At 42.4% G+C, this 24,557-nt stretch overlaps 1 protein-coding gene across 7 annotated transcripts in view; it reads right to left on the reverse strand.

Annotated features, from left to right (window-relative positions):
* The window catches only part of GRB10 (growth factor receptor bound protein 10), a 142,400-nt gene that overhangs the window by 24,038 nt on the left and 93,805 nt on the right, over positions 1-24,557 (reverse strand). For all 7 annotated transcript variants that reach the window (XR_014850015.1, XM_085052215.1, XM_085052213.1 and 4 more), the window contains one exon: positions 239-395. Coding sequence is in view for 6 of the 7 variants with exons in the window: in XM_085052215.1 (XP_084908341.1) it covers positions 239-395 (157 nt within the window). In the remaining variant the exon portion in view is untranslated. The remainder of the gene's footprint in view (positions 1-238; positions 396-24,557) is intronic.

Raw genomic sequence — 24,557 nt, forward strand, 5'->3', positions numbered from 1 at the left:
CAATTCTTTTTTTTATATAATTAAAAATACAGAGGATGGGAAATAAGGGAAGGACTTTAAATGGCTTAAACGCTTAACACATCAAATTGTAATACACAGAAAGCATGTATGCGACTTCAGCTAATTGTACAAATAAAAGCAGTGGAAAAGAAAATGTTCCGTCTGAAAGCACATTTATATGAATTACACATATTTTATGTTCCCAGGTAACCATGCCACCCCTTTGACCATTCCCTACCTAATCCTAGGTGAGGGTGATGCTCCACTAGAGTCCAGCTGTTATCATCCACACAATGACTTTTGTAAACGAGCAGCTGACAGAGGTCCCTGGCTGTCATGTCTGCTAGAATCTCGACCACTTTGCTTGTTCCATCTTCACTAAAGACTTTTACATCCTGCAACATAAAGGGTACACTTACAGATCAACAGCTCTGAACATAGGCAAACCACACAGCTACTGTAGAAAAGCATCATCCTCTCGGTGTGAGGGTTCCAAGCACCTCGGCAGCCAGGACAAATGAAATGGATGATTCACTTTATAACACTTTCTCTCGATGCCCCCTAGACCTATTTCCCCTCCCCCCTCCCCAACACCTCCCTGTGCTAAACAAAGATTCAGCAGGGTTAATATGACCACGTACACAGGAAAAGTGAGAGAGCAGGTTCTGTATAAAGCTGTGTAAGGTAAGCAAACGTGAAACAATGTCGAGAGAGTACTTTGGCAACAGTGGGCGAGAGAAATCACATCCAGTCAAACACACACAGTTTTCATTGCGATCCCATCGGAGGCCTCTGAACATTCACAGAGGAGCAGGCCAAGACCCCGAAGATTAAAAATGGCTCTCTTGTTCCCCACGAACTTTTGATTGTTTCGTGTGGGGAAGTCCCACTTGCAGTTTGCCGGCAAATCAATTACCTAGCACAGTCCACACATTTCTCTCCCTGCCCTGACTTCTCTTTTGATCCTGGCTCGAAAGTAGTTCGAAACCAAATGTGCATATGCTGCACATCCTAAATATCAATGGGGATGAGGGAACAAGTCAGGAACCTTCTCCCCACCTCCCGAATTATACAGATGCTTTCCTCTTTGCATTGTTCTGCTCAAGCGAGAGGCACTTGCTGCAAAATTATTTCTCCGGGCGAACATGCAGGTCCCAGATTTAAATCAACTCCGCGTTTAAAACTCTCCGCATCCTAGCAAGAGAAGGAGAGCCTAACAAAAACCTGGAGGGTAATTCGATACGGAAAATCTTACCTCAACGGCACGTAAAAGGCAGCAGTCGGAAGAACAAGATGGCATTTTAAATGGGGATTGCCTCTTGAGAGTTAGTTCTGTGCCTCCGCCGAGCCTGTGCAGCCTGCGGCTGGGCGCCCGGGGTGCCGGCGGCGTCAGGGGCGGCCGTACCCTACCTGTCACGTAGCCCCTGCTATGGGGACTGTTTCTGGGGAGGGAAACAACTCTGCCAGAGCTCCACTCAAAGGGTTACACGCAATCTTTGCGGTAGTGAATCAAACCACACTGTGCAGACCAATCCTAGCCCTCCCTCCGACTGATGTAATCATTTCCCACACACTATCAGACTTCCAAATTATTCCCGCCTCCCCCACCCCCCCCAAAAAAAAAAGGAATTACAAAGGAAATGTGGTTTATTTTATGACGACCTTAGGGCGCTTGAGCCCCCCGTGGCGGCGGCGGGGCGGGGTGTGGGAGCGCGGCACGCGTGTGCTGCTGCCCCGGCGCCGCTGCCGAGCCCGCCCGCAGCCCGGCCTGCCGCGCTGATGTCATCGCTGCAACTTGGCCACTTGAACTTCTCCGCCGCCGCTCCCGCCCGGCCCGACCCGCGCCCGGCTCCGGCTCCGCTCCGGCTGCGGCTCCGCTCCGGGCCCCGGCCCCGGCGGCGAGCGAGCACGGCGGGCGCTGCCCCCACCTTCCCCCCGCTCCCCGGTGCCCCGGCTACGCACAAATTCGAGCCCAGAGAGGGAGGAGTTAAAGCCTCATCCAGCCCAAGTGACTCAAACCCGCGCGTTCAGGAAACGGCTTCATCTGACAGCAGGGATGAGCCAGCTCTTTCAGAAGTGGGCTCTGGAGAGAAGAGAGGAGAGGAGGGGGAATCCCGGTTGCTCTGGGGAAGGCATGCATGCTGTGCAACGTTACGGCTGCGCTCCTGCCAGCGCTTGGCCAAGCCAGAGGCATCCTCGCACACGCAGGAATTTGTTGGGCGTGGGGGTGCCCCCGTTTTCTGTCCTGCGGGCAAGTCTGTGTTGTGTCACTAGCCCCGTGTCGCAGCAGAGCCCCGCATCACAGTCGCAGCGGTGCGGGCCCGCTCGGCCACTCGGCAGCGCCCGTGGGACAGGGGGACACGAGTGGATGGATGGATGGTTGCCCGAAACACGCCGCAGGCATCGCACCGCAGGGGCGAGTGGGGAGCGCAGCTCTCGTGTTCCTTCCCACGGAGGGCAAGCACACCGAAAAGCCAGTATGCAACAAGACAGAAAGTAGCTATTTTGTTTGTTTTAGTGGGGAATGGGAGGGACTAGCACCCGCTTGATTTTTTTTTTCTTCTACTTTTTATGGTATAGCCATAGATTGGAAAGGACTGACACGACCGAAAAGTTGGTGATGAAAGAATGCCTTTTTACTTTCAGCTTACTCTGTGCACGTAACCGCACTTTCTGTATTGAAACTAAACTATTTTGGATGGATTTCCTGCCTCGGGAACCAACCTGGTGACATCATTCATTCATTAGTCACGAGAAGCACAGCCCTGCACTCTCTGCCTCAGCTTTCACAGGGGAGCCCGAATCGGGAATACGCCACAGCAATCGCCACTTTTGCAACACCTGGAGGACAAACCCCCCTCTTGTCCTTTCCTGCTGGGAACAAGGCAGTGATACAGGACAGCCTGCACCTGATCATTGTCAGTGCCAAGTCCCAGAAAAGAGGCAAAGCTGCTCTGCCGAGGGTACCTCTCCAGCCCTTGCAGGTGGAAAAGAGAGCTGTAAGGCCACCACACTCTTCCCTGCTCCCAAGCATGGAAAGCCTTAACGCTGCGTGGCCACTGGAAGAAGGCTGCAGCTGTCTTTCCTGCTCATTCATGCTGTGCTCTCTCGGTATGAAGTAAAGGGCTCATGGGTATGTGTCCCACCCTCCCCCTCCTTGCCCAGAGTCTGAGCTGGTGCCGATGCCAGCACCCCTGAAGTACCACAGCATCTCAAACTACTGGGTACCCAACACTACACTGTGGTGTGCAACTACTGTAATGCCATGTTCCCTCCTCTGGAGAGCCAGGCCCTGTAGGCAGCACCTGCTATCCCAACACCACAGCCACTATGGGAGTTGGGTCACAAACATGGATATGTTCATTTGTGGGACCTGTCAGCCCTTGGGGTTTCAACAGTGGGTTAAAATTTTAAAGCCCAGGGACTGGAGTGCAGTGGGTGGGCAGTGTGAATGCAGCAATGAGCAAGTTAACTTCACTGACTATTAATAGTGCTGCGTTTGCCATCAAGGACAGCGCAAGGCCATGTATCGCCACTGACATCACAGATATAAAACACTGCATCAGGAGGGGACGTAATGGCCTGAGCTGAACCCTGCCCCAGGAGACAGGAGAGAGGCAGAAGTGAGATGAAACCCCGTGCCTCTGCAGAGGCAAGAGTGCAACAGCCCCTAAGAGGCTTACATGGAAGGTAAGGGGATTTTATGCCCCCACACAATGCGGCAGTCATGATGTATAACCACAGATACGAAACCAGCTTGATGACAAAACTTCACCTCCAACTTTCTGACAGTTTCTGTGACTAGAGACACAGACAACAGCATTCCTGTATCACAGAGGGGGCTAAATTTGAAGTCAATTGGTCAAATCTAACTCTCACATTTCCTTTTCATTTTTTCTTTTTAAGGAAGTACCTCTCAGTTTAAGATGTTGAGGATTCCCTATTCAAACTTCTTCCAGCAGAAACAATGTTTCACTTCCAAAACTGATTTGGGGATTATTATCTACAAAGGAAAATGAAGCAGGATTTATTGAATAAAATACTCCAATAATGAAAACACTTAGCCTGATGAGAGGTTCAGAAAGTTAGTCTGACACTTTTGCCCTGCATCCCCTCCGAGAAATGCAGTGAAATGCAACAGCAGACTGTCTGCAACAGTGATTTACAAAAGGCCCAAATTACGTCAGCAGCACAAGGCACCTTCTATTCAAAATTAAGGTTAAGAATGCTAAGCCAACCAGAGCACTATATTGGCTGAACATTCAGTGCTTTACAGTGCAAAGGAGCAGATAACAGACTGCACCATTGTTCTGGGAAGAAGTCTTCCCCCAAGCTTTTCTTTTCTTCTCTTCTCTTTTTTTTTTCTTCTTTTTTCAAAAGACAAAAAGACTTTAAAAATTAAAAATTTAAAAGAACATTAATATTCATCACTTCAGTGGTTTCATATAATGGGTCGCATATCTTGAGTATCTTCATGGCTGTTTCATCTTCCAGCCACAGTTCCTCAACCTCACTGCAGTATTTTGTGTGTATCAAGAAATGCAAATATTTGAGGAATGTGGAGGAAAAAAAAATCAACAATGACCAGAAAACCAAAACAGTCATGTGATGGTCACATTATTGCTTCTCCACTTTCCTATTTGTGCTACTTCTTTCCTTTTTCTTCGAAACAAAACCTGTGACTATACTCAATGATCACAAAAAAATCACCTTTTTTAAGTGATGTTATGCTGAAAATCTTCAGTGGCAAACAGATCTACATTTGCATTCTACAATCTGAAATTAAACAGTATAATCTATATCAGTGCAAACAAACCTTTGTTATTCTGCATTATGACTCCAAACATTAGAAGAGAGCACCAGTTACCAGATGGCACTATGACTGAAATCAGATAGATAAAAGGTTTCAATACACCAATTCTTTGAGAGTTTCCGTTTATAAGAGATGAAGATCAGAAACTTCACAGAAAGCCATTAAAATACACGGAATAGTCATTACTAAGAGCTGCACAAACTGAAAATCAGTCCAGCAAGTTTTGACTTCCATCCCCTGATTTCATTCATCAAATCTGTTCAGACGTGAGAATCATAAAATCAGTGAGGTAAATAGAAGGAAAATGGAACTGAAATGTATGCATGTACCTTGTGCAAGCAGAAGCAGCTATTTATTGCAGAAGGCACCTATGTACCAGGCAGCTACTTGCTGTTTTCACTGGAACCCTGTTTTGATGAGATCTTTTTTTCTGAAAGCTTTCTATAATCAAAGCTTACCAGCTCACAAGAGCAGAGTCAGAGTCACTGGAGGAATGGGGAAGCTTTCAATTAGGATCGGTCAACTCAAAGCTGCTGAAGACTCAAGCTCTGCCTGCAGGCTACCCTTGAACTGTAATTTCCGTAGTTGAAAAAGCAACAAATAAAGGAAGGTTGTGCTTCCTAAAGTTACAAACCTTTGATAACGAAAGGCCTCTAAGCATGCTCTGTGCACACCTGACAGGCAAGCAACTTGGTCAATCACATCTACATGCTGGAGCACCAGCCAGGTCCCTCTTTACTTGCCCAGCAGCATTAGGGCAGCTTTATAAGACATGGGAATTTCAACTACGGCAATGAAATAAATATATAGGTCAACCCTATGGCTCTTTTTGCCTTCTCTGTTGCACTGCTCATGCAGGAAAAAAGCCCTTCAGACAAAAAGCAGTGGTAACAACAATACATCATGGATAAGATCACTTATACACAAGGCATCAGATAGTGCTTCCGTATAAAAGAAAAAAATCTGTGAGTTATTTGATCATTGCTTTTTTCCTCCCTACATATACACATAAAACCCTTGGAAATGCTGAGGTTAAGGTTCTCATAGCAACATTAACTCTCTCCTCTGGCATATACTATATTTAGGTACACATTTAAAAGCCTATGAACAACAAAGGAGAACAACTGTTATATGATCAAGATCTTAGTCTTTGACTTTCATATTCAGAACAGCAACCTCAAAAAAAACCCCACAAACCCCCACTTTAGTTGGCCATGTTTCAAAACCCTCATTCTGTCCCCCTTCACTGGGCTATTAAAATTTAAACCCATTTCCAAAGGTCAGAGGAATAACCTGACTTGAAGGGGAATCACAAAATCATCTTATGTTCATCAAAACCAATACTAAAGTCCAAACCTCCATGGGGGTTGTACCAGCAAGAGAAGTTTTGGGAATTGGAGTGGTGAGGGCAGAGAAGGGCAGGACAAGATTAGCACTGGGTTCAAGTCAGCATCTGTATTTGGAAGGTTAGCTCTTCTGAACCCATCATGTATGAACACCCAACCACACATGCACCCAGCAATTTTGGAGTGTTACATTCCTTATGAAAGTAAGGGAGAGAAATGGAGCAACTTTACATTTAAAGCACATGACAAAGACTCCTGACTCTGGGCTTAAGCTGGATGCCGTAAGGTGTGGTGGCCAGAATTAATCAAGCAAATGTCTCTCTGCACTATTCACGTAATGGTTTAACCCCAGCCAGCAGCTCAGCCCCACACAGCTGCTTGCTTACTGCCCCCAGGGGGATGGGGGAGAATTGGAGGGCTTACAGTTAGAAAACTCATGGGTTGAGACAAAGTTTAATCGGAAAGCAAAAGCTATGCGCGTGAGCAAAGCAAAACATGAAATTCATTCCCTACTTTCCATGGGCAGGCAGTTGTACAGCCAGGAAAGCCCATCATGCATAAAGGTAACGTGGGAAGACAAACATCATCACTTCAAACTTCAAACGTTCCCCCCCTTGCCTCTGTCCTTCTTCCCCCAGCTTCCTATGCCGAGCATGACACCAAATGGTGTAGGATTTCCCTTGGATTACTTGGGGTCAGCTGTCCCGACTGTCTTCCCTCCCCTCCTTGCTGGAGCAGAGGGATGAGGACCAGAAAAGACCCTGCCTCTGTGTCAGAACTGCTTAGCAGTGACTAAAATGTCCCTGGAATTATCAACACTGCTTTCATCACAAATCCAAAGCATAGCCCCATACTAGCTACTAAGAAGAAAATTAACTCTACTCCAGTCAATACCAGAACAATTACACATAGCAATTGTTGACATTTGAGCTTAAAGAAAAAAGCAAAGTGTGTTATATTGCATGTACACAAAGCACATTTAAAGGAACATATACAATGAGCACATTTGGGGTATTAATAAAGTTTAAAACAGAAATATTGTAGTAACAAGCCAAAGCTTTTGATCCTCTAATTCAAAACTGCGTGTGAAAATGGTTATTTGTTATGCAGGCACTGAATTATCTGCTTCTGTCTTCTCAAAACTTAAAGCATTTCTTAAATCTAAAAGTATTGCTCTCTATATAGGTTTATTATTGTATAGCAACTGCATCGAATCATCTTCAAAAATCTCAGCTATTTACATACAACTGTGCAATATACTCCAAAGGAAAGACTGTGCAGAGCACATTTGCAAGACATAACCACTGCCTGCATGAACAAAAGATTTATTCCAAAGTGTGGCACATACTTAGAGGCTGAAGGTTTGGAAACTGTAAGCTGCTATCCTGTAATTTCCATATTTTAAAAATAAATAGCAGAATGCAGTTTTAAGTGATACATACCTACATACAGACAACACATCAATTTTGTGACAGTATTCCCAAAAGCTGTTTCAACTCTTTCCCACTTTGGTTTAATGTTCAGATATTCAGATAGATCATTTGACCTGTTTGACATTTTCTCATCTTCCCACTCAATTCCTCATTTGCCTCTCATTTTTAGGTAAAAGAAAGGAGAAAGACTAATTTTCAATCCTTCTAAGAGTAACAATAAGCCTTTATGAATTTAGCTGAAGCTTCAGGGTATCTGCAGAATGCTGGAAGAGAGAAAGCTTGAGAAGCAGTCTGTATAGGCTTTGACAGTCCACATCAGCAGGAAGGGAGTGCAGCAACAGCCAGCTCACTCAGTCCTGGAGCTGGGGGTCCAGACTGTTCCAGCATTTTCTGTTAGTTTTGACTGTAAGTCTGTAAATGTACTCCCTTCTCTCCACACAGCTCCTCCTAACAGCAATTGCTTTTTATGCAAAAATCCTATCTGGTTTCAAGATCTGTTACATACATTAAAAAAGACAGTTACAGACACTGCTACGCTCCTTTGATTATGTAATGAAAGGCATTAAATGATGTTGCTGGCATTAACCTTTATCTTTCATATATTTTATTGTGCAATTTATCCCTAGATAGCTTGTAATTCTCCTCAGCTGTGCTTACAGAATGCATTATTTATTGTCTGAATTTGCTCCAAGAGAAAGGTTTAGTACAAAAGTTCTTGCAAACACAATTTGAATCAGTAACAACCCTAGAAAGGGTAATACAAAGAAAAACCATAATAATTTCTTTATTAAATCCTTAAGTAACCAAGCTAGTTACTGTGTATTTTAAATTGCTCTGCCATTATAAATTACTCTGTAGAAAAGGAATTATTACCACATCTTCCTTGCTGCACAGACTTCCAACCACAAGAACCACATTAATTTGAAGCTTGGCAGAGGGTGCAACAAGGCTCCAGGGAGCAAGCTCCTTTGGGATTTAGGAAAATGGTACAGGTCCCCAAGACTTGGATGTATCCTCTCCCAGTAGGACCCTGTGACAACTGCAGCTGAGGCCCTTGTCATGTAGGGCCCAGGCCACCCTGTGAGCCAAAAAGTCATTTCAGCACAGGTTTCTGCAACGTGTAATTGGCTTCTCACTTTGATTTACGACTATCCAAGTAGAACTTCTGCATAGGTAGTCCACAAAATCCCCCCTCCTTTGCTTGCTTTTCTGAGGAGAGAGGAGCAGAGAGGTTGCAGAGCAGACAACAGGAACACCTTCAAGGGCTGCATACACACGTAGCCCTGGCTCAAGCCACTATTTGCATATACCAGTCCCGGCCACATATTAGTAGGAAAGGGACCAGATACTGCTTTCAAAGATGTCTTTGGAAACTGAGGATCAGTATTTGAAAATATATGCATTTTTAATGCATGGGAAAACCGTTGGGGCAGGGACTGTCTCTTATGTAATAAAATGGGACCTTGGGATTTTGATTGTGTTTGATGTAGTAACAGAAACAGAACAAAACCAGCAGCCCAACAATAGGGGACCATGCCAAATAAGCCATATTTGGAATGTCCAGACACAACAAAACAAACACGTTATTTTAAGAATGAGTAGTTACGAAATTTGTCTTAAAGAAATGCATTCCAATCTACCTAGTCTGGTAGCAAAGGAATCTAAGTAATCCTAAGATGTAGGGCTGGACAGAAATTACAAACATAGAATGCAATATAAGGGAAGACAAAGATAGACCCTCTTCCCACTCCTGTGTGTTCCTCCAACCTCCCAAAAAAGTAAACACAAGGAGCAAAAAAGCCAAGGATTTAAGGACTTGTGAATATGTTCCACAGTGCTTGCAAGTGCAGAGTTCCTAAGGTTTTCTCTGCATCCCTGAAGGCTAAAACGAATTAAAAAAATTAATGAAAACAAGTTCTTAGCTGAAGTCCCAGCTCCTAGACCTGACAGAATTGACTACAGTGGCATGAAAAGGGTTTTCAGAGACGGATACCATGGTGCACTAGATTAAAAAAGGGGAAAAAAAATCAATTATCTATCTTTACAAGAGTTCCTTTATTCCTTACAGGCACACACACATCCTGATGAAGCAACGACATCCCAGACCAGGAAGTTACACCAAAGATGCCAGGAGAGAGGGGGAAGCTGGAAAGCAAAACAAAAGAAACTTTTCAAGAAAAGCCTCTATGAATTCAATATGAGTAGCTTGATCAGAGAAGAATCAAGTATGGTATGTCACATGGAGACAAAATACAAGGGCTACAACCAACCTCAGTGTAAAAATATGAAGCTGAGAACAACTTAGCTCAGTGAAAAAGAGAATGGAAAATACTGGAAAGAAAGAGCAAAACATGGGGAAAGACTCCTAATGAAAACTGGCTGCAACCTACAGGCACTCAAGGAATGATGACCATTTAAAGTATAAACACCCAATGAAATTTACAGCACAACGGCTTCCATGTGCTGAAAATCCCAAAAGCTCAAGCACGCCTTGGAAATACAAATTTCCCGCACTCCGACAGCATCAGGCGCAACCCACAATCATTTTTTCCAGTCGGGCTGAGTTCATGCTGTTCTGACAGTAGCAGCAGGGTGCTTTATAAGGAAAGGGTGACAGGCTTAACTACAGCAGCATGGCAGAGCATCCCTAATGCCCGGCCGTCAGCTGCCTCCGCGCCGTACAGTATTCAGCAATATTGCTTAACTTCCCGTCTCCCAAGCTACCGGCTCTGGAAGCTGGCGATTCCAAGCAGCGAGTATCAGCTAATTGTTGCTGCCTGCAACGTTCAGGATGTTTTATGGGTCAGTTTGTCAGATGCACATAATAAATGCTTTTAACAGAGCTGCTCACATTGGGCAGAGGGGGTGGTGCTATTTCTGCGCAACTGTGTAAGCATTGATTGTGTGGCCAGAATTAACCCCCTGCAGATCTTTACCCGGGAAAAGTTATGTCAATGGTAGAAGAGGGCTTATGTTATCCTCTCCCCAAGGCATGTATAATTCTCATTTTCAGCGATTTCTTTAATGGGAAGAAAACTGATCCATGAAACTGCTCTGCTGTTTAATTTTTGGTAGATTAAAGTATCAGAGGAAAACAATGGTGTGATACAGCAAAAGTTTCCGGGGCTGATGTAAGATCTAGGGTTATGACATCATGATTAAGCTGGATATTCTCCCTTGATTGCAGCTAGCCCCGTGCAAATCTCACCCTCTTCCAACCTGCTAAGAATTACTCATTTTCAGTGGAAAAAAGTGAGAAAAATATTGGCATAAATCCAAAAACAACAATACAGGGGATTTATTACCATGCAATGTCTAACTACCCCACCCCTAAACACCTCATGCAGAGATCCAAGGTACCAAGGAATTTTTCACATCTCTCACTGCTCTGCTTCACTGCTGCACCCATCCATCCGTGCATACTAGAGTAAGACCAACTCTCAAGTTTAAGTCCACAGCAAGAGTCTCCAACTTATCTATTTCCAAGTTGCCTCTCCAGGGCTTCCTCGAGACCACATTGCACACCCTCTCCTCTGAGCAGGGGCACCCCAAACAAAAAAAAAACAAACACAAAAAACCCCACACAACCCAACCCTTTGCTTAGCTTACAGGGACGAATTCCCTGCTGCCATGGTTACCACTCCAACTTCTCCTGTGAAACTAGAAATAAAAAATAAAAAAAATAAAAAAAAACTTCCCTGAGAACAGACGGCTATATGTTAGCTCTCCCTCCCCTCACTCATCATTGTTAGCCACTAAATCAGCTACATCTGGCATATTTAATTTGGACTAAATAAAATGTCACTAATTAAAACGATGCCGAACAAGCAATCCATGACATTATAGAAACAGCTTAGTATTCAGCCTATTATGAACTGAAAGGAATCAACCAGTTTTTACCAAAAGCTGAGAAACAAAGGCAACTAAATGGTCCTCTATACAATCCTACTCACAACAATGTCCTCCAGCTCTCCCCTATCATCTACATGCACTGAGGTTTCCAGGCATTAATTCCTGGAGTAGCAGTGGCTCAAAAGTGATGTAGTTAGCTCACTACAGATTGTGTTACACGGATTGAAGTCTGCAGCATTTATGCCAACTTTTAAAAAGAAGGTTACTTTGCTAAAGCTACAATGAGTAAGACATTCAGCAGGCATACACACAAGTTGCTTTAAAGGACCTGTGGCCACATAGCAGATGAACAGTAATAGCCTCTCCTCTCTTCTCTCATGCCCTCCCCTGCTCTCAGCAGCCTGATTTGAAGTATCACACGCTGCTCCATCCTTCCTCGCTTGCAGCTCCTCTCTTCAGCCTTGAAGCTCCCGAAGATTACCATGTCAGCTCTCTGCCCGTCCTGCTGCAGGTCACAGCGCAGAGATGTGAGTGCTGCCTCGTACCAACACCTATTCCAGAGCAGCTCCTCTCACCTTGACATCACTACATCCTCCCCACCCAGTCCTTCCCATCACACTACACAAGTCTTTCTCCTTTGCATGTACATTATTCTCAGTATTCCACTGCCGTTTATCAAACAGATTTCAGTGCAAAGCTGCACTGAATGATATAAAACTCTTTTCACAGGCCTTAAATGTTTTCCATCATCTTTTTTGCCAACTGGTAATCTTTAATTCTATCCCTTATGACTAGTTGAATAAGCATTTGAGTGATGTTATTTTTAGTGCCTCCACGGCTGAGGATTTCCCATGAGAACAGATCATTTTCTAAGTGCTCTGGTCCAGGTTCTCATCATTTATAAATCAGATGACTGGCTCCTCTATTTTTACTCATATATGACATAGAACAGATATTTAGGTGTACTTTGATTGCCATTCCTTAATTTCAGTACTGTTCATAGTCAAATAAGATTCTAACACTGAACACAGAAATCCCTCCCCTAAAGTAAATTTTAATAGAATTCTTTAAGGATGTTCAAGTGGCTTATGTTGATAATGCTGGCACATGCCAGGCAAGCAAAAACATTATTCTTAGAAACTCAGTAGCTATAAATGATTTAACAGAGAGCTTTACCCTCACAATTCCAAACTTTAATATTAAAGGCATAAACCAGAGATGATATATTTCAAGATCAACACACCTTTAACCGTTTTTTGGTTTGTTTGTTTTTTTCATTATAGAAGTTCAAGAACAATCAAAGGCTCACACAGTTAAGGCATGGAAGGGATCTCTGGAGGTCATCTGATCCACCCTTGTAACTCAAGCAGAATCACCTAGAGTCCTTTTCCCAGGACAACGTCCAGATGCCTTGGAGTATCTCCAAGGACAGAGATTCACAACCTCTCCGGGCTGTGAATGGGAGCAGTCGGTCACCCTCACTTAACAGTGTTGCCCTATACTCAGAGGGAACATCCTGCATTTCCATCTGTGCCTGTTACCTCTGGTCCTACCACTGGGCACTACTGGAAAGAGCCTGGGTCTGTCTTCTTTGCACTCTCCTTCAAGGTAATTATACACATTCGTAAGATGCTCCCAAGCTTTCTTTTCTCCAGGCTGAACAGCCCCAGCTCTCTGCCTTTCCTCACAGCACAGATGCTTGGTCCCTTAATCATCTCTCTAGGCCTTTGTTGGATGCTCCCCAGCATGTCCATGTCTGTTGTGTGCTGGGGAGCCCAGAGCTGCACCCAGTGCTCCACATGTGGCCTCACCAGTGCTGAATAAACCTCCCATAACCCACTGGCAATGCTTTGCCTAGGTCAGACCAGGATATCATCAGCCTTCTTGGCAGCAAGGGCAAATTGCTGGCTTACATTCAACTTGGAGTCCACCAGGACCCCCAGGTCTTTTTCTGCCAAGCTGTTTTCCAGCTGAGTGATTCCCAGCAAGTACTGGTGCCTGAGATTGTTCCTCCAAAGGTGCAGGACTTTACACTTGCCCTTGTTGAACTTCATGAGGTTTCTTGCAGCCCATTTCTCTAGCCTCTAATCTCTTATACGGATTGCAAAAACTTACATAACCACGACATTAACTAAAAGAGTAAGAAAGATCTAGTTTGATCATAGTTGAGGAACCCTAAATGGGTCTTGTCGTAGGATTGTTCATTAGTATTTTCCCAAGCCAAGCCAAAGAGGTTTAAAGTTCCCTTTAAGTTAGTGTTATGGTCTATTTGTCAAAGGCTGATGAACTTAACTGTGTAGGTATAAATATGAAGTGCTGTGCTGAAATCAACGTCACGACAAAAAAATGCTTCCTCATATAGAACTAGATAATATAATGCTAGAGATCTGATGCCAAAGCCTGTATGGAAGAAAATGCTACTTCTTCATACAGCATCTGCTTCAGATTATTTTACATGGAAGTCACTGCTGCTCTGAAGCTGTCAAGGCACAGTCAGCTTCCAATTAAGCTATCTTATCTTTGAAGTTGATTGGAAGCAAAGCTTTCTCCTCCCTATAGGCACCCCCGAAAAGCAGGTAATCTGAGATAATTTCCAAACGTATTTATTCTGTGCTGTCCACCCAATTAAATACCTTATGCCAATGCAATCAAAGAGCCTTCTCTCTAATTGAAAAGTTTATGCAACAATTTTCATGAGGATCCCATTAAACATTTAAAATAATTACTCGTATTAGAAAGACAATTATATTCAAATAGCTCACATGCCTGGTTTCTTTGTTTAGTGTAGGCAAATGGGTCTGAAAAAGATCCCCAGAGGAAAAGACCAAATATTGGGTGAATCTTTTAAGACTAGACACTCCCTAGAAACCAATCCTGCATGATATTAAGTGGGAAATCTTTTAACAGTGGCTTTTCTACTGTAGCTGATCATAGAGAAAACAACCATTTCCAAGACTCAGAAAGGCAATGACAAGGGAGCTGACTCTTTATTTTTATGTGCCATAGATAACCAATAAGAGTCATTATCTACAAGCATGCTTCCTTCTGCCCCTTTCTCCCCTCCCTCCCTAAATTATTGTCAAGAGGCAAAAGAAATCCACTGTGCAAAGATAACAGTAACTATCTCTGTCCTGGCATGAATTATAATTTTCTTTCTCAAATGATTTTGATGGTTCTGTATTTATATCATGGATCTTCTTTAGGATTATGCTGAGAAAAATCTAGGTCATTGAAACATTCTTGAACTGAACCACAGAGAAAATGAAAGAGAGTATAAAGGCATTGGTGTCAGGTTTATTTTGCCTTTTCCCAAGCTCATTTTTCCCCCCAGATTGACTTACAGAAGGTAGATCAACCTTTGGACATCTTTCTTATTCTGTAGTTTCTATTTCCATGAGTGTATAATTCCATTCCCTTTCAAAATAAAACATTTTTTAAGATGTTGTGCACTTGGCTCACAGACCCAGCTACCTAAGTACAAATTTAAGAAAGCCAGGCTTAAAGGGCAAAAGTACAATTTAGATCAACATATAGCAGAAGACATATAAACATGTCAGGATCTTAGGATCCTGGGCAACACAGTAATTTAATAGTCCCTTTTAGACAAAACTTGAATCAAACCTATTTGAATGTAAACAGTGTTTTTCCCTTCCCTTCCTGCCCCAAACAGTAGCTTGGGTTTGATATGAATCTCAATACTAATATCTGCTTCCTTTAGTGTCTATGCTTATTGCAATCTTATATGTATGTAAACTAGTAACATACATTTAAATATCATTCTAAACATTTCAAATTTCAATATCTAATTCTTCCATTCAATTGCCATGTAGAATTTCATAGGTTAAATGCATAGCTGTACACGGGAAAACTAATTGATTTTGAAGAGTCCTTTAAAAACCTATGGTATTAATAGCTGGCAATATTGATTAATATTAGCTATTAATTATTACTTAATTTCTAACTGTGTCAACCCGAGTCTGCTGACTTCAGCAAATCTCACTAACAAATCTCTCAATTTATTCACAGAGAGACAATTCTACACATAAGAAAAGCTTTATTGCCTTTTCAAGCCTCAGAAGGTTGGTGGCTTTGGATGGTGGCTGAGCATAATGTTTCTTACTGGAGAGAAATCTAACTTGCCTTTTGTACAGTGCAGAAGAGTGTCACAACACTTGCTTCTTCCACAACTCTCCCATCTTCCTGCACAAGATTACACATGGCAAAAGTAAAAATTTTTGGCTATTGCAGAGTATTAACAAAAAATACTCAGTACTGAAACTATTTTTGGTTGAACTGTTGCTTTCACACTTTTCAACTTAACAGACACCAATCAGACCCAAAGTGTGGATTTATTTCCAGAGTTCTGCAGGTTATTCTTTCAGTGAACCCAGCTGTACAGAAAAGAACCCAAGTTTGCTTGGCTCACATCAACTGAGGCTTTGCCAACCTATACATCCTATGAATTTCACTTTTCAAAGCATAACAAAATAGCTAGTGCATGAATTTCCTTCAGCTATACCATTAAAACCCTGTTTAAAGAATAAGTGAAAAAGTCTATCCTCTTCTAGTGTGATATAACACACTTCCCTTCCATGGTCAGTGCCTCATTAAACCAAATGTCTTAATCTTCTCTGCAGAGACCATAATTTTCCACATGTACAGACTGGATTAGACATATTACCAGGCAACCTCATTCTGGGGTTCAACATGGAAACTACCTTGAGATGACAAATTTAGCTTTTTTAGTTAGCTAAAACATCAGAAAGAGATCTTAATGATTGTCCATTGCAAAGATGATTAGGGGAAATTAATCCTCCTTCCTTCTCACATTTGGTTTTCTACATAAAACAAGAGCTAAGAGTAGCTTTCCCCAGTATAAAATCAGAAAGCAAATCAGAGGCAAGTTACTTTCTGAAGTGGCAGTCCAGTTCCATAACCCTCTACCTTAGAAGCTTCTGTTATGGCTCTCCCCTATGGGCTTACTGGCTCTTGAAGAAGATATTCCTCCCACTCAGATTCTCATTTGTTACTAAATAAATTTTTTTCTCAAAAACTGGCATCACTATTGTGCATCACATACCGATGGCTAAAACTATCTGTCCATGAAAATCTGTATTCCCTCCCTAAAGCTTATCTATATTCCCCTGTTGAAAAGGCTACCTCAAATGTCTGAACACTGCACACTGAAGTGAAACTACTAAATAGACGTGGAAGAGCACTGACTTGAATTTGCACAAGACTGTGATAGCAACTGATCATTTTTTCACAAGTCCTTAACAAATGATAGGAAAAAAATCAGCCCTGGAGCTGCCAGCATCTCTCCAGATAAACAACCTCTGCTGTTTTTCCAGAAGTAAGTGAGAAGGACATTGGCCATTCAGGCACAAGGTCAACAAAAATTTCCCACTTAAGAAACAAGGCCCAGTTTGGGATCAAAAGCTTGGTAACTCAGGGGAAGGAAAAGATCTTCATCATCACAGATCACTGCCTGGCTTGCATTCCACCCAAACCACACAGAGGTGGCAGTCATTTCAGCTGTCACTAGCCACCTCAGTTAAAGCACATCTCATCTTCACCAGACATTCAGGTTCCCACTGTAGTCAGTGGAAAGAGGAAGAGGCACTTAGTGCAATTTGCCATCCTTTATAGCTTTGCTCCCTTAAGACAGCATGAATGCACTTAAAAGGTGCTTCCCTATCTCCCCATTAACTGGAAACATGCAACCCAAATAAGAGGTGAACAGAGCACACACAGAGGTCCCTTGGTCAGGCATAAAGCTCATCAAGCAAAATACAGAATGCAACACCTTCCCAAAATAGCAGTTGCTGTTGTTTTCAACAGGACCTACCTGAAGAAGTCTGTGAACAGAAGGACAGTAAAAGGCTGGGACTACCATGTCTGCATCTGACAGCAGGAATCTGACAGCAGGGATCTGACAGCCTAAGGGTGATTAAATCCAACTCTCTGACAGAGCTTTTATGTGACTTATGCACTGAGTTCGAGCCAAGTGCTGACTCGACCATTCATTATTATATAAAGTCAGACACAAGAAGGTGAAGATTAACTTCACCAAGGAATCCCAGCATCATCCTTTGAAGTTAAAGATTTTAATCTCCACTTCTTCCAAGCTGAGATTCAAAAAAGGGTTCCTATAGGTGGGCAAAACAACTATGCTGGATATGTTCATTAGTCTACATTCCACTTTCTGTCAGCCAAAAAAATGCCACTGCACAGCAAGTAATATGAAAAGCTTGGCCATTCTTACTACTTGTCTGTTGTAGGTAAAGACCTCCAAGTTTGTCTTACATTAATGATCACCCTTTATAATTCAATATACAATAAATAATCAATACAGGTATTTAACTCCAGATCCTGGCAGTTCAGCTACAGCATACAAACCTGATTTGCAACCATGTTATGCAAAGTCAAACACATCCTTCAAAAATACTTTGTTATGATTGTAGTGAACAAGCAGAATTGCCCAGCATAAAGAAATACTCTTCAAGAACCATTCCAAAGATCTGTTAAGTCACTGAAGGAAAACTGGCCTTGCAAAAGTTTTGCACCAACAGAACTGGGTTTGTACAAAAAATAATGGAGGAAGTCCTTCCGTATCAGGGTCAGAGTTCTGCAGAGTTCTTGCAAGTCTAAGCAAAGCAATCTGAGCTGTCATCAACTCACACTTTAAATACCTTCTCTTCAAATATTTCTGATACATTTCTTGAACTCAGTGAGACCTTACTGCTTTGCAATTTTTGTAAATATAGTTGCATAATTTAAGAGAAAAAATTACTATTTCCCTACATGTACATATTTTAAAGTAAAGAAATTAGGGTAATAACTAATTCCCCTACAATCCATCAGTCCTCATACCCAGATATTGCCACTAAGTCGCACCTAATACGTTCCAAAAAGACACAGCTGTAGTAGAGATTAATTCAATTATGCAGAAAGCAGAGACTGCTGCAAACTCAAAGAATGCAGTCATTGTGAATCATGTCTGACACCATACACATTTTTTATATTATTTTTGCTGGAATTTTATTAAGGTCTCCCCTTTCTTAATGGCTAGTATTTGAATGTAGGGCTATTAGCACTTCTAAGCCTCTGGCACAGGGATAAAACAAGCCTTTTGCATGCACATCATCTTTGAGCATTTTGATAGACAAGTTAAACACCACAGCTTTTACAGCTGCACGTTGGAGAAGGCTTGGGAAAGACACTAAGTGGAGAAAGTGATGTGAGCATCTTTACAGTGCCGTAAAATTTATTTCGCCATCTTTAGAACTACTAGATTATTTATTTATTAAGGGGATAGAAGTAACATATAGAAAGCTTTCTATGAAGTTCATTCAACTCTTTAATTTTAATGATTACACATCATCATAACAGTCTTTCACCTCAGAGCCATTCAGACATCGATGGATTAACTGCTGCAGAAACCCACAGCCAGCATCTGCTGCACAGGAAACTTCTTTACACACTGAAAGACTCCATCATGCTCTATCTCACTTCTTGCAGAATTTCCTGCTTTTACTTAAATCCTAAAAGGTTTCTCTTGGACAGAAAATGACCTCTGAAGATCGCCCGAGTGCTATTCCACGGCCACAGAGGGCAAGACACAATGAAACTTTAGAGACACAGCAGCTCGTGCAACCTTGGGCAGAGCACAAAGTTAATTTCTTGTCAGCCAGATTGGCTTGGAGTTCCTCTGTATTACTTGAAGTGTTGCAATTAAGTACTGCTCTAAGCTATGCTTAATTAGGCTGTAAGCACATGCTCATTTGCAACTTGCATGCAGTGTAACGCAGAACTGGATGTTCACTGAGAGCAAAGGGAAATTACACTGAAGGTACATTTGCACAAATATAGCTGGCAGCCTCCTGATTTTCCCCTTCTTATTAATATCCTAGAAAATACTAGAAAATGTGTTACATTATACAAATGGTTAGAAATAGACAATCTTTACCCTTGCAACTGAGTGTGGTGCATTCATGTCCCTCAGCTGACAAGCACTTCCTTTGGAATGACAGCCTCTCTGTGCAGAAGATGGAAGACCCAGGATTTAGACTACCTTTTCCATCTGTGCAAGCAAAAAAAAAACCCAACAACCCAACACCAAAAAAAAGACCAACAGCAAAAGATGCAAATCATGGCCGGTAAGTATGCTCGAAGTAAAACAAAAAGCATAAACCAAAACTTTCCCCTGAAACATTGACTGGATCCACATTCAGGAGTAAAGCGCAGTCTTGGCACCACTCATGCAGACAATAAAAGAGGTTCTTGAGTATATTTAGGACCTCTTAGATGCTAGAAATGGAATGACATTAGCTTCAAGCATAGCAAGAACATTTTGCAGCAAAACATTGTTTGAGCCTGCCTTTTAGAGGATGCTTATTTGACAGGGCTGTAACACAAGAGGCAAGGCTCAGCCTCACTTGGATGAGCTTTACAAAGCTTTGACAAGCAGGTTTGTTAAAGAAAAAGGTTCAAAGGTCACCAAGGAAAAAAAATACATAGAACAAACCAGAATATAACACAGAAAAACACACTGAGAATATAAAATACAAGGTTTTACCTGCATGACTAGATATTGTCATTTCTGTAACATTAGCTTTCTTTTCTTTGCCTCATGAAGAGGGGAGTGATCTTTACATATTTAATGTCTGTTTCTTTCCAAGCTGTGCCATAAATCCATTACAAGGTGTGTGACAGTACTGCAAGCCATCTTTTGATTTTCTCCTACACACAATCATATATATATGTGTGTGTGTATATATACACTTCAAATGTTTAAACATAACACTACTCTGAAGTTTGTGACAACTTAGTAAAAAGCATTCATAAACTGAAGCACAACAGGTATTTTTCAATGCTAGAACTGTGTACCTGATACCTGATGCTTACCAAAGATCCCATCTATAGCCTGTTCGACAGAACCAAGTACTTGATGAATGGGAATTGCTGAAAACATCTGCAAAGCTGTTTTATAAGCTCTATAAACACTGTGGTTGTCTTTCTTTCAGTGGATTTCACAAAGCAAGAGGGAAAACAAGTGTTACCAGCAACAATGTGACAAGCAAGTTACTTGAGAATAATTAGATGCTCTTAAAGTTTGCAGGAAAGCACATGCTCAAAAATGACTCACAGAAGCCTAAGGGCAATTTGTCTGTACAATTAAATCCAGGTGTTTTACTATGGGCACACTGTTATTTAGCTTAGAACACTCTTTTCCATAATGTTTTGCACCTCTTTTTTTTTTTTTTCCCCAGCAGATTTTTTTAAAGCAATGCCTGTTCCTTATGTGGCTTTTTTCTATTCTCATTACCTACTCTGGCAAGGATGGTAGGGAAATATGATTTTTAAAGGTGAATGTAAAAGGCGAGAGGAGAAACACAAGCAAGGTGAGGCTCTTGGGCACAGACATCAGTCCCAGCACTCAGAGCTGCTTCCTCTGCAGCTCCTGAGCACAACTCAGTGAGCCCAATGCCCCCTGCAACAGCGCAGGACATTTGGCAGGTGTGAGGCATGGGGTGGGGGGATAACATTCCTATGAAAGGTTTGGATGGATGGTGCACACCGAAACTTTGTGTGTGTGCAGGGTGAAGCCATGTCCTCACAGCCCACCTCTAAATAACCCCAAAAAACAAAGCAGTTCCTCACTCTGGCCAGACAAGAAATACAGGCATATGAAAAGGTTGGCTGAAAAGATCTGGGTGCTTTTAAGTGGCACCTGTTTGGTTAGACACAGAAGCAGCTTTCAAAGGTCTCTCCAACTTTCATCCCCTTCCCCATAAAAAAAAAACCTTACAGAACAGTGTTTTGTTTACTGGAAGTAAGTCTGCTGTGACAGAGTTGCTTTATTCACATTCCCCAGAAATATGCCATGCTCAACATGGGATCTTGGATCCCAACTTCCAGCTGATTGTCAATCCATTTTGTTTCTGAGTGCTATTCATTTCTCCCTCAGCAACACTAGAAAAACCAAACACTCCAGGCATGAAGCACAAAAGTATTTCCAATTATGTTGCTTCCTGAAATGCAGCAGGAGCAAGCAGCTCCAGTGACCCTGGCAGCAGCAGGGTCTACCACTGGAGAGAACAGGCAATCCTGATGCCAATGGAGAAACATGAGACGTAGCTTCTATGAACCAATGATGGCTTGCCCTTTAGCAAGTCCAGATTAAACTTGCTTTTATGTAAATTTTGTAAATGATGTTCAGATTATAGCCAGGCTAAAGCAAAGATTGAAGGTACTTACATTAATTAAACAAAATCACTTTTTAGTACAGTAATTCTGCACTCCTATTAGGAAGAAAAATAATATAATAAGAATTTGATAGCAATAGGAGACTATAAATCAAGAGCACAGAGAATTGAAACTCATCCCACAATGATTTAATTAACTTGGCGGTATTCTTCTATTACAAAAATGCTATTAAATTCCAACTAACATTTCCCTCTGTTTAGGAAATGGAACAAAACTGCATCTGCAAGCTCTGGCACAATGCAAGAACATCTCATTACCAAAACAATGAACTAATTCCAAGTTCCTTCTTCCCCATGCATCCACACACAGACACCACCTAAGTGAAGATGGACATTTTAAACAGATTTCCACTTTAACTGTGGGCACAGGTCACTGTCCACGAAATTAAAACAAGTCCAAAGAAGCCTTTTACCTGCCATGAATGAACAGCATCACTCCCCATACTTAAGTGACTGTGCTAATGGGTTGGAAAGGAACAAACTAAACACTGGCTTTGCCTTCCATCCCTGGAAGTAGATGTCAGCAAGACAGCAAAAACTTGGGCATCTTCCCAGTCCTGCACTCCATACGTCCACAGCATCCACCAGGGATCACCGACAGCTCAGCTGCAGGTGCCAGCACAGCTCTGCAAGGGCTGCCACAGCTCACCTCGGGAAGGGCCTTGTGGTCAGCTCACCCACCAGCTGCTGGCAGCAAGCTGGTGCCACAAGGTCACATAGGATACACAGCAGAGGCTCTAAATTATGCATTGGTGCTTTCTTTCACCTGCCCCACTGGGTAGCAGAGGTCCAAAAAGACTACTATTCAAAGTGTCTGAAGTTGACCTGAACTCACACCTTGAGCCCGGACAGCACGGATGCCACACACACTCAGTATAGCTATTCCTACTTTGTTGAATGACTCTTTAAAGGCTATCACCATAAAGTTATGACATCTCTGATTCGCCTCAATCATTCATTTATGGTATAATTACAGTCACTCAATATAGCTCTGGGATTTTTTTTGTAATTCCCCACTGCACTTATGTTTACACCCAAACCCATTCCTGCCTGCCTCACTAGGCACAGAGAGAATTAGAATTCCTCTCATGTTACGATTTCCCATTTTTCACTGCATTCTCAGCCTGATAGCTCCTCAGTTCTGTCAATTCCTGATCAAAGCACAGAACAGCTAAGTTATATTCTTACTCTGTCGTTAATGAAATATAGCAAGAGTAATATGGTGCAACAAAATGTGCAAGGGCACACGTAACTAAGATGCACACACAAAAACGTAGTGTGAACACACTAATGCAGTTCCTGCAGCAAGTACTACAGACTGCCCAGTACGACTAGTGTGCAACAGCTTCTTAAAACAACTGTAAGCGTTACTGTGTGGCTGGAGACCCAGTGGGGGTAGCAGCACACGTGGAGCAAGGCAGGCTTGGGTCAGGCTGGTTCCATCCTGCCCTGTGTGCCAGACCACCTTCGGATGGACAGTGCATTCCCCCGCTGGCCCTGACCACACAGCCCTGCTCCCAGCACGCTCCCATGGCCGGAGCATCACTTCCAGGTAGGGAGCCAAAACGCTCCTGGGAGCTGGGCCAGGTTCCTGTCATTACAAACAAAAAAATCCCAACAAATAACATCATCTTGGGTTTGAGCGTGAGATGCTCTTAATATTTCCAGTAAGTCATGTTGGGACTGTTAACTACTGTTCTGGCACTTTCCAAAAGCAAGAACAAAGAGACTCATTTCTTTCTACCACAAAGCTTCTTGCTGTAAGAGGCATGAGGAAGGAGAAGCAGCAGCTTTGCCTCTGTGTTGATCCCTGTCCCTGGCAGGCCACTTGCAGGGCTCCACTTGCAGGGTGACCAGCACTAACAGCAGGTGTTCAGCTTAGTTGAGAAGACTTGCTAGTCCTCAGATATTCATCACTCTCTTCTTCAGTAACGAGTAAGCGAGACTTTCAGAATGACGTGAACTCACTCCCCACCCTGATTTCTTCAGGAGAAACAGGACAACACGTTTTCATGAGAGAGGAGATAAGATGACAAGTAATGCAACATCATTCCTACACTGCCCATCAAATTCAGTTCGTTTAGTTCAGGAAAGTGTTATTTCTCTGAGGGGCACCCAAAGGCCTGCTTTCATGCAGTTACATCACAGCCCTGCAGCAGAGGCCTGTTCTTTCCCTATTTTTTCCAAACACAATTGCAAGTGCCTTGAAAAAAGCATCTGAGTTAAACATGCTGCAGAGCAATTTATGTATGATTTATTTACTTAGCTTAAGAGCCTTGCTTCTAAGAAATATTTGAGAGAAACAAAATGATGTGTCATGGCAGATACTCATGAAAACCCATGTTTTAGAGGTGGGCCAAAGGGAGTACCTGGACTTGGACCTAAGGAATTGACCAGATTATATCCAGCTATAGATCTGGCCTGTTTAGGGGAAGCAATGTCCTGTTGACTCACCCTGATGTCAGTATTTATTTTCAAAATGTCTTGTTTATAAAGATTGTTCCACTGAAGGATCAAGTACAAAATTTGCTGTCATACCTGCAAAATCTAACTTAGTACATAATGCTTGCATTATAGAGAACTTCGTATTTTTATACAGCTTCTCTTTAGAAAATCAACATCCTCATCTTCAAAAGAGCCACTATAAAAGTTTTATGGGAAGTAAAATAAAAAAATGTGCATCATAACGTGTAATTAGAACAATAAAAACTAAGAAGTCTGTTTACACAAGTTCCCTTGAAGGGTAACTAAATCTGGAAAAAAGAATGACATCAATTCATACCCATTTGTGAATTTAATTTGCTAGAAAAGAGTAAATAATTTGGGTACATCAAACTGCTTTTTG

Source organism: Lichenostomus cassidix, chromosome 2 (assembly GCF_008360975.1).
Source record: "Lichenostomus cassidix isolate B80296 chromosome 2, HeHo_3.0, whole genome shotgun sequence".
NCBI lineage: Eukaryota > Metazoa > Chordata > Aves > Passeriformes > Meliphagidae > Lichenostomus > Lichenostomus cassidix.